Genomic DNA, 13,838 nt, shown 5'->3' on the forward strand with positions numbered 1-13,838 from the left:
GATCAAACCTCCCCACTTAAAATTTAACCACACCTTTAAATAACCCAGACTCAGACAGACTCCTCGGTCTATTTGTCACGTTAGTTTATTGTGTTGAGAATTTGTGATAATTTCATAACAGAGAGACAACAAAAAAAAATTCTCTGTTTTGTTCTGTTTTTAACTCAAAAAACTGAAAAATTGTTTGCTGGAAACGGTGTTGCAGCAACGTAGTTTGGTGTTGCAACAACGGTGGAACTCGTGTAACAGCAACGGTGACGGTGTAACAGCAACAGGAAAAATAACTTGTATTTATTAGAAAAAATAAAATAAAATGTTACAGGTTCGTCCCTCTCGTCCCTCTCTCTCAGCAAACAACCATGAAACAAATTACATTCCAAATATTTGCATTGCTGTGCATTTTTCCCTTTCTGCTATCTGCTACGCTATTACGTCTACTCCTGCTGTGCACTGCTGTGCATTTCAATATTCTGGAAGAATTTATCTTCACGCTGCTGCGTGCTCTCCTCTGCTTTGTATCATTCTTCAGCTGCTCTGTATGATTCTTCAGCTAACATTGAAACAGAACTGTTGTGTGTTGTATTTATATGCAAAAACATATCTGATTTGAACAATAAACTAATAGAAAATATCTTCTAATGTTTATCCGTGAATTAAATGCAGCAAGGCGGTGATGCCTTCATCAAGTGATCAAGTCGGCGGTTGCAGGGGAATTCAATTCTGAGAGTTTAATGCACATTAATGTGCAAAATATCAGGCGTGACTTTGATGCACCGAACAACCTGGAGTATTTACTGCAAATTAAATTCCTTTCCAGCTGTTCATCGTTGCAGTTGGAATTAAATTCCAACACTCCCCCTTAATTTCAACTGCTGCATACCCAGACATTTCCTGAAATGATCAAAACCTTTCTTTGCTAATGGTTTTGTCAAGATGTCAGCTAGTTGATCCTCTATTCTGCAGTGCTGCAAAACAATCTCACCATTGTTAACCAATTCACGTATAAAGTGAAATTTGGTGTCTATGTGCTTTGTTCTTTTATGAAAAAGAGAGTTTTTAGACAATGCTATTGCTGAGCTATTGTCACAGTAAATGGTTGTGCCCTTTTCTTGTTCATGACACAAATCTCTGAGAACTCTTCTCAGCCATACTGCTTGGCATGCTTCTGCTGTTGCTGCCACATACTCTGCCTCTGCTGTTGACAAAGACACAACTGGTTGCTTCTTGGAAGCCCATGAGATGGCTCCAGATCCCATATGAAACACATATCGTGATGTGCTTTTCCTATCATCAACACTTCCAGCCCAATCACTGTCAGTGTAACCTGTTAACATGAAACTTTCAGAAGAGGAGTATAAAATACCAAACCCCTTCGTTCCATTCACATACCTTAGAATCCTCTTGGCTGCCTGCCAATGAGTCTCTTTTCGTCTTTCCATAAATCTGGAGATTAAACTCACAGCATGCATAATGTCCGGCCTAGTTGCAGTCAAGTACATAAGGTTGCCAACTATGCTCTTGTACAGTTTTGGATCAAAATATTTGATGTTGTCTTCTTTGGTCAATTTCAACCCTACTACAGTTGGAGTCACAGCTGCTTTGCTGTTCTGCATGTTAAATCTCTTCAACACTACTTCTACATATTTATCTTGAGAAATGAAAACACCATTTTCACTTTGGTCTACTTCAATTCCAAGAAAATATCTTAAGAAGCCCAAGTCAGTCATTTCAAATTCACTTTTCATGACTGCTTTAAAATCAGCAATGAAAGAAGCATCATTGCTAGTAAAAATCAGATCATCTACATATAAAACAACAATAATAATCTTACCGTCATTCTGTTTTATGTAGAGTGTGGGTTCACCATCACACTTATCAAACCCATTCTCAATCAGATAAGCATCTACTCTGTTGTAGCATGCTCTTGGAGCTTGCTTCAGCCCATAAAGAGCCTTCGTCAGTTTACAAACATTATGCTTTTGGCCTTCAACTTCATAGCCCGGAGGTTGATCAACATAAACCTCTTCTTTTAATACTCCATTTAGGAATGCAGATTTAACATCTATCTGATAAATCTTCCATTTGTGTTGTGCTGCAATAGACACCACTTTTCTGACTGTTTCCATCCTTGCTACTGGTGCAAAGGTTTCATCATAGTCTTTGCCTTGTTGCTGCTTGTAGCCTTTCACAACAAGTCTTGCTTTATGCCTGTCAATACTACCTTCAGCATTGCTCTTGGTCTTATAGACCCACTTAACTCCAATGGCATCTTTGCCTTCAGGGAGGTCCACCAACTCCCATGTTTTACTCTTCTCAATTGCACCAATTTCTTCATTCATTGTTTCAATCCATTTATCTTCATTTACAACATCTTCAAAATGAATTTGGTCATCAACATGACAATACAAAGCAAATATTGAATTCAGACCGGTATTGTTACTTACCTCTCCTTGTTCATAAATCTCATTCAGATTTCTGAATCTTGGTCTTCTTGGTGTGCTTGGAGTTCCATCCGAACTTGAGGGTATTTTGGATCCCTGTGGTGTGCTTGGAGAAGCACTTCCTTGACTTCTTAAAGCTGATCAAATTCCAGCTTGTGGTGTGGTTTGTTGTACTTCTGTGGTGGAGGAGGAGCCACCAAGGAAGGATTATTTACTGTTGTCCCTTTCTCTTCTTCTTCATGAGACACAATTGTCTTCACATTCACTGTTTTGCTAAGCTTCCATCCCAAGCTTCATCTTCAATGAACTGCACATCTCTACTTACTATTAACTTCTTGGTGGATGGATTATAGAGTTTGTATGCTTTTGACTCATCACAATAGCCAATAAAGACACACTTCTCCCCCTTACTATCAAGCTTTTTCCTTAGCTGATCTGGTACATGTGCATATGCTACACAACCGAATACTCTCATGTGAGTGACAGTTTTTTTTTTACCACTCCATGCCTCTTCTGGTATTCTGTTCATGACAGCCTTAGTCAGGCATCTATTCAAGATGTAAACTGTGCAAGTAACAACTTCTGCCCAATACTCATGCGGCAAGTGTTTTGCCTTCAACATACTTCTGACCATGTCAAGAATGGTCCTATTTTTTCTTTCAGCAACACCGTTTTGCTGAGGTGTATACCTTGCGATGAACTGCTTTTGTATGCCATTCTCTTTGCAAAAATGCAGAAAGTCTTGGGAGATGTACTCTCCTCCTCTATCTGTTCTGAGCACTTTGATATAATGCTCACACTGCTTTTCAACAAGAGTTTTGAAGTGGGGCAATTTCTCAAACACTTCACTCTTCTGTTTCAGCATATACACCCATGTTTTTCTGGTGTAATCATCAATAAAAGTTAAAACATATTTATTTCTAGCAAATGATGGTATTTGCATCAGTCCACACACATCAGAGTGAACAATTTCCAAAGGTGCTTTTGCCCTTATACTCTTTCCTGCTGGAAAGCTTTCTTTGTGTTGCTTGCCCAAGATGCAGCCTTCACAAAGGCTGTCCGGTTTCTCAATCAACGGCAATCCCTTTACCATTCCCTTTCTGTGCAACAGATTCAGGCCTCCAAAATTGAGATGTCCAAATCTCAAATGCCACAACCAATTCACATCTTTCACCTGTTCCTGAAAGACTTCTTGTGTTACGGCCACAATAGTTCTTCCTTCCTTCAAATCTGCCCTGAGTTTGAGAGGAAACATTCTATTGCTGGTCATCTGCACCTGTGCAATGATCTTCTTACTTGGAGGTATGTCTCTGATTGTACACGTATCATCTTTGAAGAACACGTTGTAACCTTTGTCTATGAGTTGTCCAATGCTCAAAAGATTACATTTCAAACCAGGTACATAGTATACCTCTAGCACAATCATATGTTCTCCATTTTTTGCTCTGATACCATGTTGAGAATTTGTGATAATTTCATAACAGACAGACAACAAAAAAAAATGCTCTGTTTTGCTCTGTTTTTAACTCAGAAAACTGAAAAATTGTTTGCTGGAAACGGTGTTGCAGCAACGTAGTTTGGTGTTGCAGCAACGGTGGAACTGGTGTAACAGCAATGGTGACGGTGTAACAACAACAGGAAAAATAACTTGTATTTATTAAAAAAAAAAAAAAAAAAATTGTTACAGGTTCATCCCTCTCTCTCAGCAAACAACCATAAAACAAATTACATTCAAAATATTTGCACTGCTGTGCATTTTTCCCTTTCTGCTATCTGCTACGTTGTTACGTCTACTCCTGCTGTGCACTGCTGTGCATTTCAATATTCTGGAAGAATTTATCTTCACGCTGCTGCGTGCTCTCCTCTGCTCTGTATCATTCTTCAGCTGCTTTGTATGATTCTTCAGCTAACATTGAAACAGAACTGTTGTGTGTTGTATTTATATGCGAAAACATATCTGATTTGAAAAATAAACTAATACAAAATATCTTCTAATGTTTATCTGTGAATTAAATGCAGCAAGGCGGTGATGCCTTCATCAAGTGATCAAGTCGGCGGTTGCAGGGGAATTCAATTATGAGAGTTTAATGCACATTAATGTGAAAAATATCAGGCGTGACTTTGATGCACCGAACAACCTGGAGTATTTACTACAAATTAAATTCCTTTACAGCTGTTCATCGTTGCAGTTGGAATTAAATTCCAACATATTGTAACATTTAGACGCTTTCATAAACAGTGGTTTTCGAGAACTTCGAGGAGAACAATGGGCACTTAGTTGGCTCCGAAGTTCAATATTTCAAACAAGTAGGAAGTATGTTGAGCCTTTATAAACCTTCACAAGGTTCATTTCAGGGAGAAAATATTATGGATGAAGCTAAAGTCTATGCTGGATTTAACGAGAAACGAAACTTTCAGTTTATAGAACTGCAATATTCTCAATTGTTAGATCAAATACATGCTGGATACTTCTTGGTACACCAGTCTACCGATACTGGAAACAAGGAGATATTGTGAAGTGTATCGACCAGATTATGTACGATTAGCAAAAGGGATTTACAGGTGACGCTACATATTATTTTTCATATAATATAATGGCTTGTAATGTTTTGAATGAAAGTTACTAACGTTAATTTTTGGTTGTGTGATAAACATAAGGTAGAAATTGAGACACATAAAAGCTGGGATTGATTACAATAAATTTATCCTGGGGTATTTATCATTTTAAATTAAGAATTCATTTAAAATAATTTTAATATGCAAAAACCATATATTATTTGACTTCACTAAATATAAGACAACTTAAACTGATTCACACTTGAGTAAGTTAACTCACACTAACACTAATTAACTCAAAATCTAAATTACAATTTTCAACACTCCCCCTTAATTAAGATTGTATGACTCAACATAACTCTACTACACCTGCTAGGCTTATAATAAAAATTGACTCAATCATTACTCAAACATGTCTATTGGTCTAAGTATCATCTAGCCTTACAATGACTTCAAACTTTTACAATTTTGCATTTTTTTTTCATTTCTTTCAAATTATATATCCTCTAAATTGCTTCATTCTCTATTGTGCATTCTTGTTGTAATCTCTGAAATTTTTCTCTTGTTGTTATTGTAATTTTTCTTTGACTTATTGACTTCTGCCAAAACTATCCATCTTTAAAGTGTGTTCTTCACTCTACTTAATTCACTTCATATTCCTGACTTTCTTTCTACCATATTTTCTAATAGAGAAATCTTATTTGTTTTTTACTCCATTGCTGAAAAAATTTTCCAATGATTTCTTCTTTGTCTTCATAAACTTCCATATCTTTCTCTTCACTTTCATCATCATGAACTGGTGTTTCTACTGTGCAGGGTGTTTGGATGAAGGAGGGTTCATTTCCATCCGTATGAATTTCAATGTCATTTCCTGGCTCATATGTTGCTAGACTATTTGTGGCACTACTTAGGTGCAAATCCAATTTCTTTATGTACTTATTTGTAAATGTTTCCGTGAGAGAGATAAATAGGTAGTATGAATAAAATATATTATAAAATACAATTTTGTATCATTTTGTTGGATATGATGGACCATATAACCTCTGTTTTTTTCTTCCCAAAGAAAAAAAGCAAACAAAAAGAACAAACAACTAACTATTGACTTTCAAAGGAAACGAATCGAATTTCATCCAATTATTTTGTATTCAAGCTATTTTTTTTGTAAGCTTAGCACCGTCTATCCAATACCCATGCACATATTCAAGCTAATTTGATAACTATGATATAAACCGAAAAAATTACAATTTTAACCCTATCTAACATAATTTAAGATTCCAAAACAAAATTAAGTATTTAAAGAACTTCAACCATCAATATGACTTAGACTCATTACAAGAATTCAACCACAATAGAAATATGTGCCCTCCAACATCAAAATTAACCTCCTCTAAATCATAATGGAATCTCTTCCACTCGAAACATTGGCCTCCTTCGAATGATAACCAAAAATACTCCAAAAACTATCCTACAGCTCAACAGGTACTTCACAAAAATTTCTGTCCAACTTGGCCCCACTTTACATCTTGATATTTCATGATGTACGAAGTTCATATATTCTCATCATGCTTTCCAAAATAGAATGGAATTCACGTGAGCAATGGCTCTCATTCTCATCACTATTTATAGTGCTTTGGGGTATAGGGTAGGATTGACTTTTCCATTGTATGGGCCAATTAGTGCAATTGGCATAATGTATAACACATATTTAAAAATTCATTTTTTCTCAACTTTGAGGAGTTAGAACTTGCGTTATATCATTAGAAAGGTCTAGAAAATTTTTAATTGACTATGTATCTTTCTCTTTCATTTGGATAGCCTTTGATATTAATAACAACAATTTTCAACCTCACTGATCCATTAATATTCCAATATAACTTACTCTACACACTCAATCCTTTATACTTCTAAGTTTTTAACAACACACAATTCTTAAAAAATCACAACATTCTCACAAAATCATATATGAAATTCAAACTCTCATAGACAAATAAACAACTCAAATAAATTACCCCATAAAACTAATTACAATATAAAAAGAATTGTCAACCCATCAATCCCTAAACAATAAAACAAAATAAGTTATTTAAAGTAAAATTAAAAATTCTAATATTAATTATAGAACCAATTAATTTTGATTTTAATTCATCTTTTAAATTATTCCTAACGCTCTTACTTCTCTTAACTACTTTATTAACTCATTCCCTTTAAACTATTTCATCACCTCTAATTATCTCAAAACTATTTTATTGTGAACCATATAATTATTTTACAATTCATTATAAATTTACATTACTATTATCTATTTACCTCTTTCTCAATAAACCATTATATTACCTCGTTTTTATTGTTATCATGCATATTATTATTGTTGTGGTTGTTTTATGGTTTTGCAGTTCGCTTTTAAGCTTTATCTGCTTAAATATCTGTCGTTTTCGTTGTGATATAGATGTTCTCCTTTCCGTACATTTGGTATATTCTTTAACCAACACTTCACACAGTTCACACTTTGGTTGTTACAACTTGATCAACAGATTCAAACCAAGCATGGCTTCATTTTTCATTCAAAGCAACGGCTTGAATTTGGATGGCAATGGCGTTACAGCGTGAATAGATTCAAATTAGCAATGACTTCAGTTCGTTGCATTTGGGAGTATGACATTGAATTTGGATGATATAGTCCACGTATGCTTTTTAATACTAATAATTTATTGAGATTTATTGCTGAATGTTGTTTGTATTAAACATTATCGTGTAATAAAAGTAAATGTAAAATCCGGGGCTGTGGGGAGCCGTTCCACTTTTGAAGCGCGTTTCGAGCCAAGCTAATAGGGAGCGACTCGGGGTTTCGACAGATGGTTTATAATACTAATAATTTTTTGAGGTTTATTGCTTGATGTTGTTTGTTTTAAAAGATATGGAGTAACAAAAAAAAATATTAAATTCAGGGTTGCAGGGAGCGCCCTTTCCTCCCAAATCTGCTACTCCTCAATCTGCTCCTTAAGGGTACTTAATTTTTGAGGTTTATTAATTGCTTGATGTTGTTTGTATTAAGAAATATGGAGTAACGAAAACAAAATATTAAATCCAGGGTTGCAGGGAACGCCCTCTCCTTCTCCCAAATCTGTTCATTAAGGGTGCTTTGAGCTGGAGTGAATTGAGAGCGATTCAGTAGTGCGTTTAAAAAAAAAAAAATTTCATAAAAGTGTTTTAAATATAATTTTTTTTGTGAGGCAACTTAATATTCAAGTTTATGATTTCAGTGAAACTTACATTCTTTTTTATTTTCTATTTCTTTTTACTTAAATTTTCAACATTATTGTGTAGATGTTTGAGAGTGGTTCTAGCCTCATTGGATTTCATAGGGAGAACAATACAATTTTAGATGTCACTCAAAATCCAACAAATTTATGATTTTTTTAGGATTGGGGAATGGCAATGTTTCCGTTAGATTTTGTCATGTAATAGGGTATGGAACTCGTAATTAATCAAGAGCTCCAAGCCCTATATGTATGTGTCCGTCACTCAAACAAGATCTTGGTATGCTTTTTTTGTCTTATATTAATGCTTAGGTGGTGAAATTAATGAAAAAGATCTCAAGATAGGAAATTATTTTGATGTTATGTAGGTATTTGTTGTACTATGATTTTTTGGATGCTAGAAGCCATCTAGAACCAATTTGTTGACTTATTTTAGATTCAGAGATAGATTGCACTCAATGCTATTTTCGTTATTTGCACCATTACATACTATATAAATGTGAAGTTGTAACTTATATACATGTGGTTGATGAAGATTGTAACTTCTAGATGATTGATGCTATATAGTTTAATCCATGTTTTTATGTTTTTGATATTTAATTCATCATTTTACATGCTTTTGTTTATATATATATATATATATATATATATATATATATATATATATACACTTCACTCCCAATTCTAGCTTTTGAAATTATACGGGCTCTAGAATTTTTGAAAATATTGTTACCCACCCACCAACTTTGGTAAAATCAATTAATTAATACAAAAAATTACAAGAAATTATTATTTATATATTAATTAATTTTTAACATTAAAGAAATTATATTATCAATAAACTAATCATATTAAAAAAGTTAAAAAAATAAGGCGTTAATAAAAGATAATGTTAAAGTCTATAATTTTTTTAAATTTATCTAATAGAAATTAGAAACCTAATTAAAAAATAAGAAAATAACGTAAAATATAAAATATTAAGAAAACTGTTTTATATCAAATTAAAATAAATTTTATTTTGCTGAAAATCTAAAAACATAAAAATTAAAACATATATAATATAAGGAAATAATGAAAAATAAAGCATTGATAATAGGATAATAAACATATAAATACATTTTGATCTTATGCATATGTGATAGTTGGGAGTCAATTCGGGTTTTAGTGGTTATAGTGGGTACTTTGACTGAATAGCTCAATTGTCAGCTCAATTGGTAGATTTATGGTTATTAAAACATCGTGCTGTTACGAGGTCATATAGATACCTAGACCTTTTTTATCTTAGAATCCTAATAAGATATATTAAAGAAATATTATTATTGAGTTTATTTATTTCCAATTAATTTTCCAACTACTTTTATTAATATTATTTATATATCACATAAATAAAAAATCATACAAAATATAAAAAATAATTCTACAAAATATAAATAATAATTAAAACATGACGAAAATTACTATCTCATATTTAGCAACACCCCATTTTCATTAATCATCCTAGGACTCATATCATTTAAAGTTACCTCTCAATAAATAGGCAACTTTAGATCCAGAAAAATCAGGAGATCCAAAAAAACAGGACTGAGATCAGAAATAACCTAGTGTTTCAAACCAAAAGAGAATCCCCGTACTACATGGACTACAGGGGTAAAAGATTTATCGACATCCTTCTGAAATAGGTTGTTTGTTCATTAAAATTATGGGATAACAATGGAGGATGAGAAATGTATAATGCAATGAAAATCAAATCACTTATGAGATCATTTATGCAATATAATCAATTCAAATGACGACACACGATAAGATGGACATAACTTGAAGGTGAATACTCAGAAATCACATAGTTATATTTCGTAATGCAATAAATTACACCAGTGTAGGATTTCACTAAACATTTAGCACTTGATTGCTTCGATAATTTTAGTTAAGGTGCCCTTCTTTCCCACGATCTGAGAGAGAGAGAAACCAGCTTTTTTGAGAAGTTCACTCCATTGTTCTCGGGTCCTTTCCCTACCTCCTGGTGAAAGATTCAACATAAGAGCGTGTACGACTTTCCCAGATCCTATCAAGTCGGAATCATCAGTTATATCCAGGACAGCCTCTGCTATTATTAGCTTTCCTTTATCTGGGACAGCCTGGTAGCAGTTGTGAAGTAGCTTGATGCAGTGTTCGTCGTCCCAGATATGTAGGAAATGCTTTCATTGACAAATCCAAAATAAACTTATAAATTAGGTATAGTAGTAACATCTTTGTTAGATAAATCAAAATTAAATGTTTATCACATAATTAACGTAGGAAGAAGATCCGCCAGATTAACGAACTGTATTTCTCACCTTCATAAATATCGCATCTGCGGAGGGTACGCTCTCAAACAGGTTTCCGCTGATATGTTGTATGCCTGTGTGAATGACAATACGATTAAAACAACATGCCCAGATCCCATGCTGTGACGTGAAACAATATTGCGAAATCTCATGCTGTGCCGTGTGACGTGATTATGTAGGGTGATTATTTATCTCGATTTTTCCGAATAGCAGGTACATGTTGTTAGTGGATGTAATTTACCAGATTAATGAATGAACCACATAAGAAAAATAACATAACTAAATAGAATAATAAAGATGGGTGGTTATCTAAATATAATTCAGTGTATTCTGAACAACTTGCAGAGGATTTAAGCATTGAAGTAGATAAATGGAACAGAAATCAACATATAAAAAAGAAGGTTGCGAAATTGAATTAGGATTACCGGGAAGAGGGGGTGCAGTTGCGATGACGTGAGGAAGATCATAATTGATCGCGTGGATATGAGGATATGCAGCAGTTATGAGACTCAACGCTTCTCCGTGCCCTCCGCCCAAGTCTACCAGCGCATTAACGTCTTTGAAGCCATCGTAAGTAGCCAAGATCTCAGTCATACCGACCTTTGTGAGGGACACCATGCCTGCGTTGAAGATGGCGTTGAACTCCGGATTGCTGGCTGTGAAATTCCAGAATTCTTGGCCATTGCCACTGGAATTCTTGAAATTATCGCCCCCATGAAGCACACGTTCGTGAATATGGTCCCAGGCGGCCACGAAAACTGGGTGTGTCTGCAATAGAACGAAGGGAACAAGGCTTAAGGAATTAATATCGCGGGAGATGAAGTAGGTTTTGGTGAGATTGGTAAGGCCGTATTTCATGTTCATGGATGTACTAATTCCCTCCATTGGCTTGATCATCTGCAAGATTCCCATAGTGGAAAGGTAAGTAAGAATGCGGGAAAGAGCGTCAACGTCGGGGCCTTCAGAGGGGAGTTGGGAGGCGATCTCGTGAACGGAGAGAGCAACATCATGACCGGCTTTCCAGATGATGTCTGGGATTTTAAGACGAAGGGCACATTTTAGCACAAAGGGGTTTACTACGGAAAACGCCATGCTTAGGGCCGAACCCTGGAGCACCTCTTCGTCCTCAACTGCTTGGATATTCATATCCCGAGACTCAACCAGACTTTCCGTGCCCGGGGTTTGGATATCCATACCTTTCACTACCACTAACTTCGTTCGGAGAGCTGTAATGCAAACGAATAGGGATGCCAAATTTATATTATTTGGTGGTGGCCTCGTGTAATCTTCTACGTCACGGACTGGATCATCTGCAAGTGACACAAGTTACGTATATGAGAGATGATTTTCCAACTTAAAAAAGTCGTGAGACATGACTTTTCAACTAACAAAATCGTGTTTGGAGCATTAGCTCTCGGAGATACATAATTTTATTAGTAATGGGATTATAAAACTTATAATCTCCCTACTTCACAATTGAACCATCCTCACAACTATATTTTCGCTTATGAAAGATGATATTTTCACCATCACGGATGACGTTTTAAATGGATAAAGCAAATACTGAACACTCGACCACACAAAATTAATTAGTATCTAAAACACTTAGTTCGATGGCTTAACTTAAACAAATTCATTGAAAATTTGGGTATCGAAAGCCATGACTGAACTTCCGCCTCATATCTTGAACAAATTCAACCCAAACTTGTCCTTCAGGTGGTTGGTATTTTCTCGATGTACGAAGTATGAAGCACCCGCAGTCATTGAAAGCATATTAATATTGAAAACCGCGACCTGAAACATATGTACAAATAACCATGTCAAATATATGTATCAAAAACAAAAACATATGGATCAATTTTAATGTTATATGGCCTATTATTTTGTAATTGAAATTTTCTTGACTTTTCCCAATTCAAATCTAATTTGATAACTATAATGAAAGGTAAAGGATTTGTATGGCACATAGTCAGGTCATGGTCTGTATCGAAGTTGTTTGTAACATGTACCAGCATAATTTTTTATTATTATTAACATAGCCAATAAAACTTGTTTGCTTTCACTATGCTTTACATATTCATGTTCTAATAGTCATGATTTAATATCAATGGTTTAATGATTTAATAACAATGGTTTAATGATACTCCCGAGGTTCAATTCGAAACATTAAACATTTATATTATGGTTTTGGTATAATTTGTTTACCTTGTCATAACAATGGTTACTCTTCAGTCGGTGATTTAATAACAATGCTTTAATGATACCCCGAGGTTCAATTCCAAATTTTAAACATTTATAATATGGTTTTCGTAAAATTTGTTTACCTTGTAGTAATAATGGTTACTCTTTACTCGATATTTGGGAAGGGTGACCTCGACTAATGATGTCGTGTTGTACACCCAGGACTCTCGAACCCTCTCGAAAAACTTGCACCTGATACTTGGCATCGATCGGCCCATCCATTTTCTAGGGTTACATCCGACGACTGTGGTTCATCATGTTGAAGTCATAATTCCAACTGCGCAGCGGTACATCGCTCAAACCGCTCAGCAAAACCGTCTTTCAATCTTGGACCACCTTCAAGTGTAAAGTTGTTTCCGTATATGTGAACCCGATAAAATATGGTGCAGACCCGTGGCTCTCCCCATACGTAAGTAAACGTAATTTCTCGGGTGCTAATGTTCAGCGTAATGAGGCCTCCCGATATCCATTCCATCCGTCCGATTTAATCCTTCGCTCTCCGTCGTCGATCGCCTGAAGCTGCATACGGGCCCGCATCAAATCAAGGATTGCGTGGAGTAAAAGATTTTGCGTTGACCGCTGAAAGGAAGTTAATGTATTAACTAGTGTTCGTAGAAGTAGGTAGATAGTTTAATTTTGGTTACGGCACATAATGTTTCTTTTTTTTCTTTACGTTTTTGTATATGTATGTTTTCATATAGAATATAGAGTAGAGCTCGCGTGCAGATGTTGTTCATGGAAATGTATTGAACACACAGCAGTGCGAGAAGTTAAACAGAACAGGGAATGTATTGTATTGTTTGCCCATCGCAAAACAAAGAAATAGCATGAAACTATTTTTGTAATATCCACAGTAGTGGAAAACCAGAAGCGAGCAAGATAGAGTTTTATTTGTGAATCCCTCTCAACATAGAGGATGGAATTTGTATCAGAATTTTGTTTTAATCAATAGAAATGTTTTTTTTGTGGTGGTGAAATACTCTGTTCCTCAGTAAAAAAAAATTAAGCTTCCCTGTGCA

The 13,838-nt window shown here is 34.9% G+C and overlaps 1 protein-coding gene across 1 annotated transcript; it reads right to left on the minus strand.

Annotated features, from left to right (window-relative positions):
* Positions 1 to 10,136: 10,136 nt before the first annotated feature.
* On the minus strand, positions 10,137 to 11,784 carry LOC149195786 (caffeic acid 3-O-methyltransferase-like). Its single transcript, XM_089408812.1, has 3 exons — positions 11,004 to 11,784; positions 10,588 to 10,652; positions 10,137 to 10,449 (listed from the first exon to the last, which is right to left on the minus strand). The coding sequence occupies exons 1-3, from the start codon at positions 11,770 to 11,772 to the stop codon at positions 10,150 to 10,152; spliced, it is 1,134 nt and encodes a 377-aa protein (XP_089264938.1). The 5' UTR covers positions 11,773 to 11,784; the 3' UTR covers positions 10,137 to 10,149.
* Between the last annotated feature and the right edge of the window lie 2,054 nt (positions 11,785 to 13,838).

Source organism: Pinus tabuliformis, chromosome 2_2 (assembly GCF_031772625.1).
Source record: "Pinus tabuliformis cultivar Carrire ecotype Pingquan chromosome 2_2, CPIR1, whole genome shotgun sequence".
In the NCBI taxonomy this organism is placed as follows: Eukaryota; Viridiplantae; Streptophyta; class Pinopsida; order Pinales; family Pinaceae; genus Pinus; species Pinus tabuliformis.

Coding starts and splice junctions, on each gene's coding strand:
- LOC149195786 (XM_089408812.1), bottom strand. CDS start 11,772: ATGGATATCCAAACCCCGGGCACGGAAAGTCTGGTTGAGTCTCGGGAT. Junction 10,653..11,003: donor AACTGCACCCCCTCTTCCCG/GTAATCCTAATT, acceptor TCATTCACACAG/GCATACAACATATCAGCGGA. Junction 10,450..10,587: donor CAGATGCGATATTTATGAAG/GTGAGAAATACA, acceptor TGTCAATGAAAG/CATTTCCTACATATCTGGGA.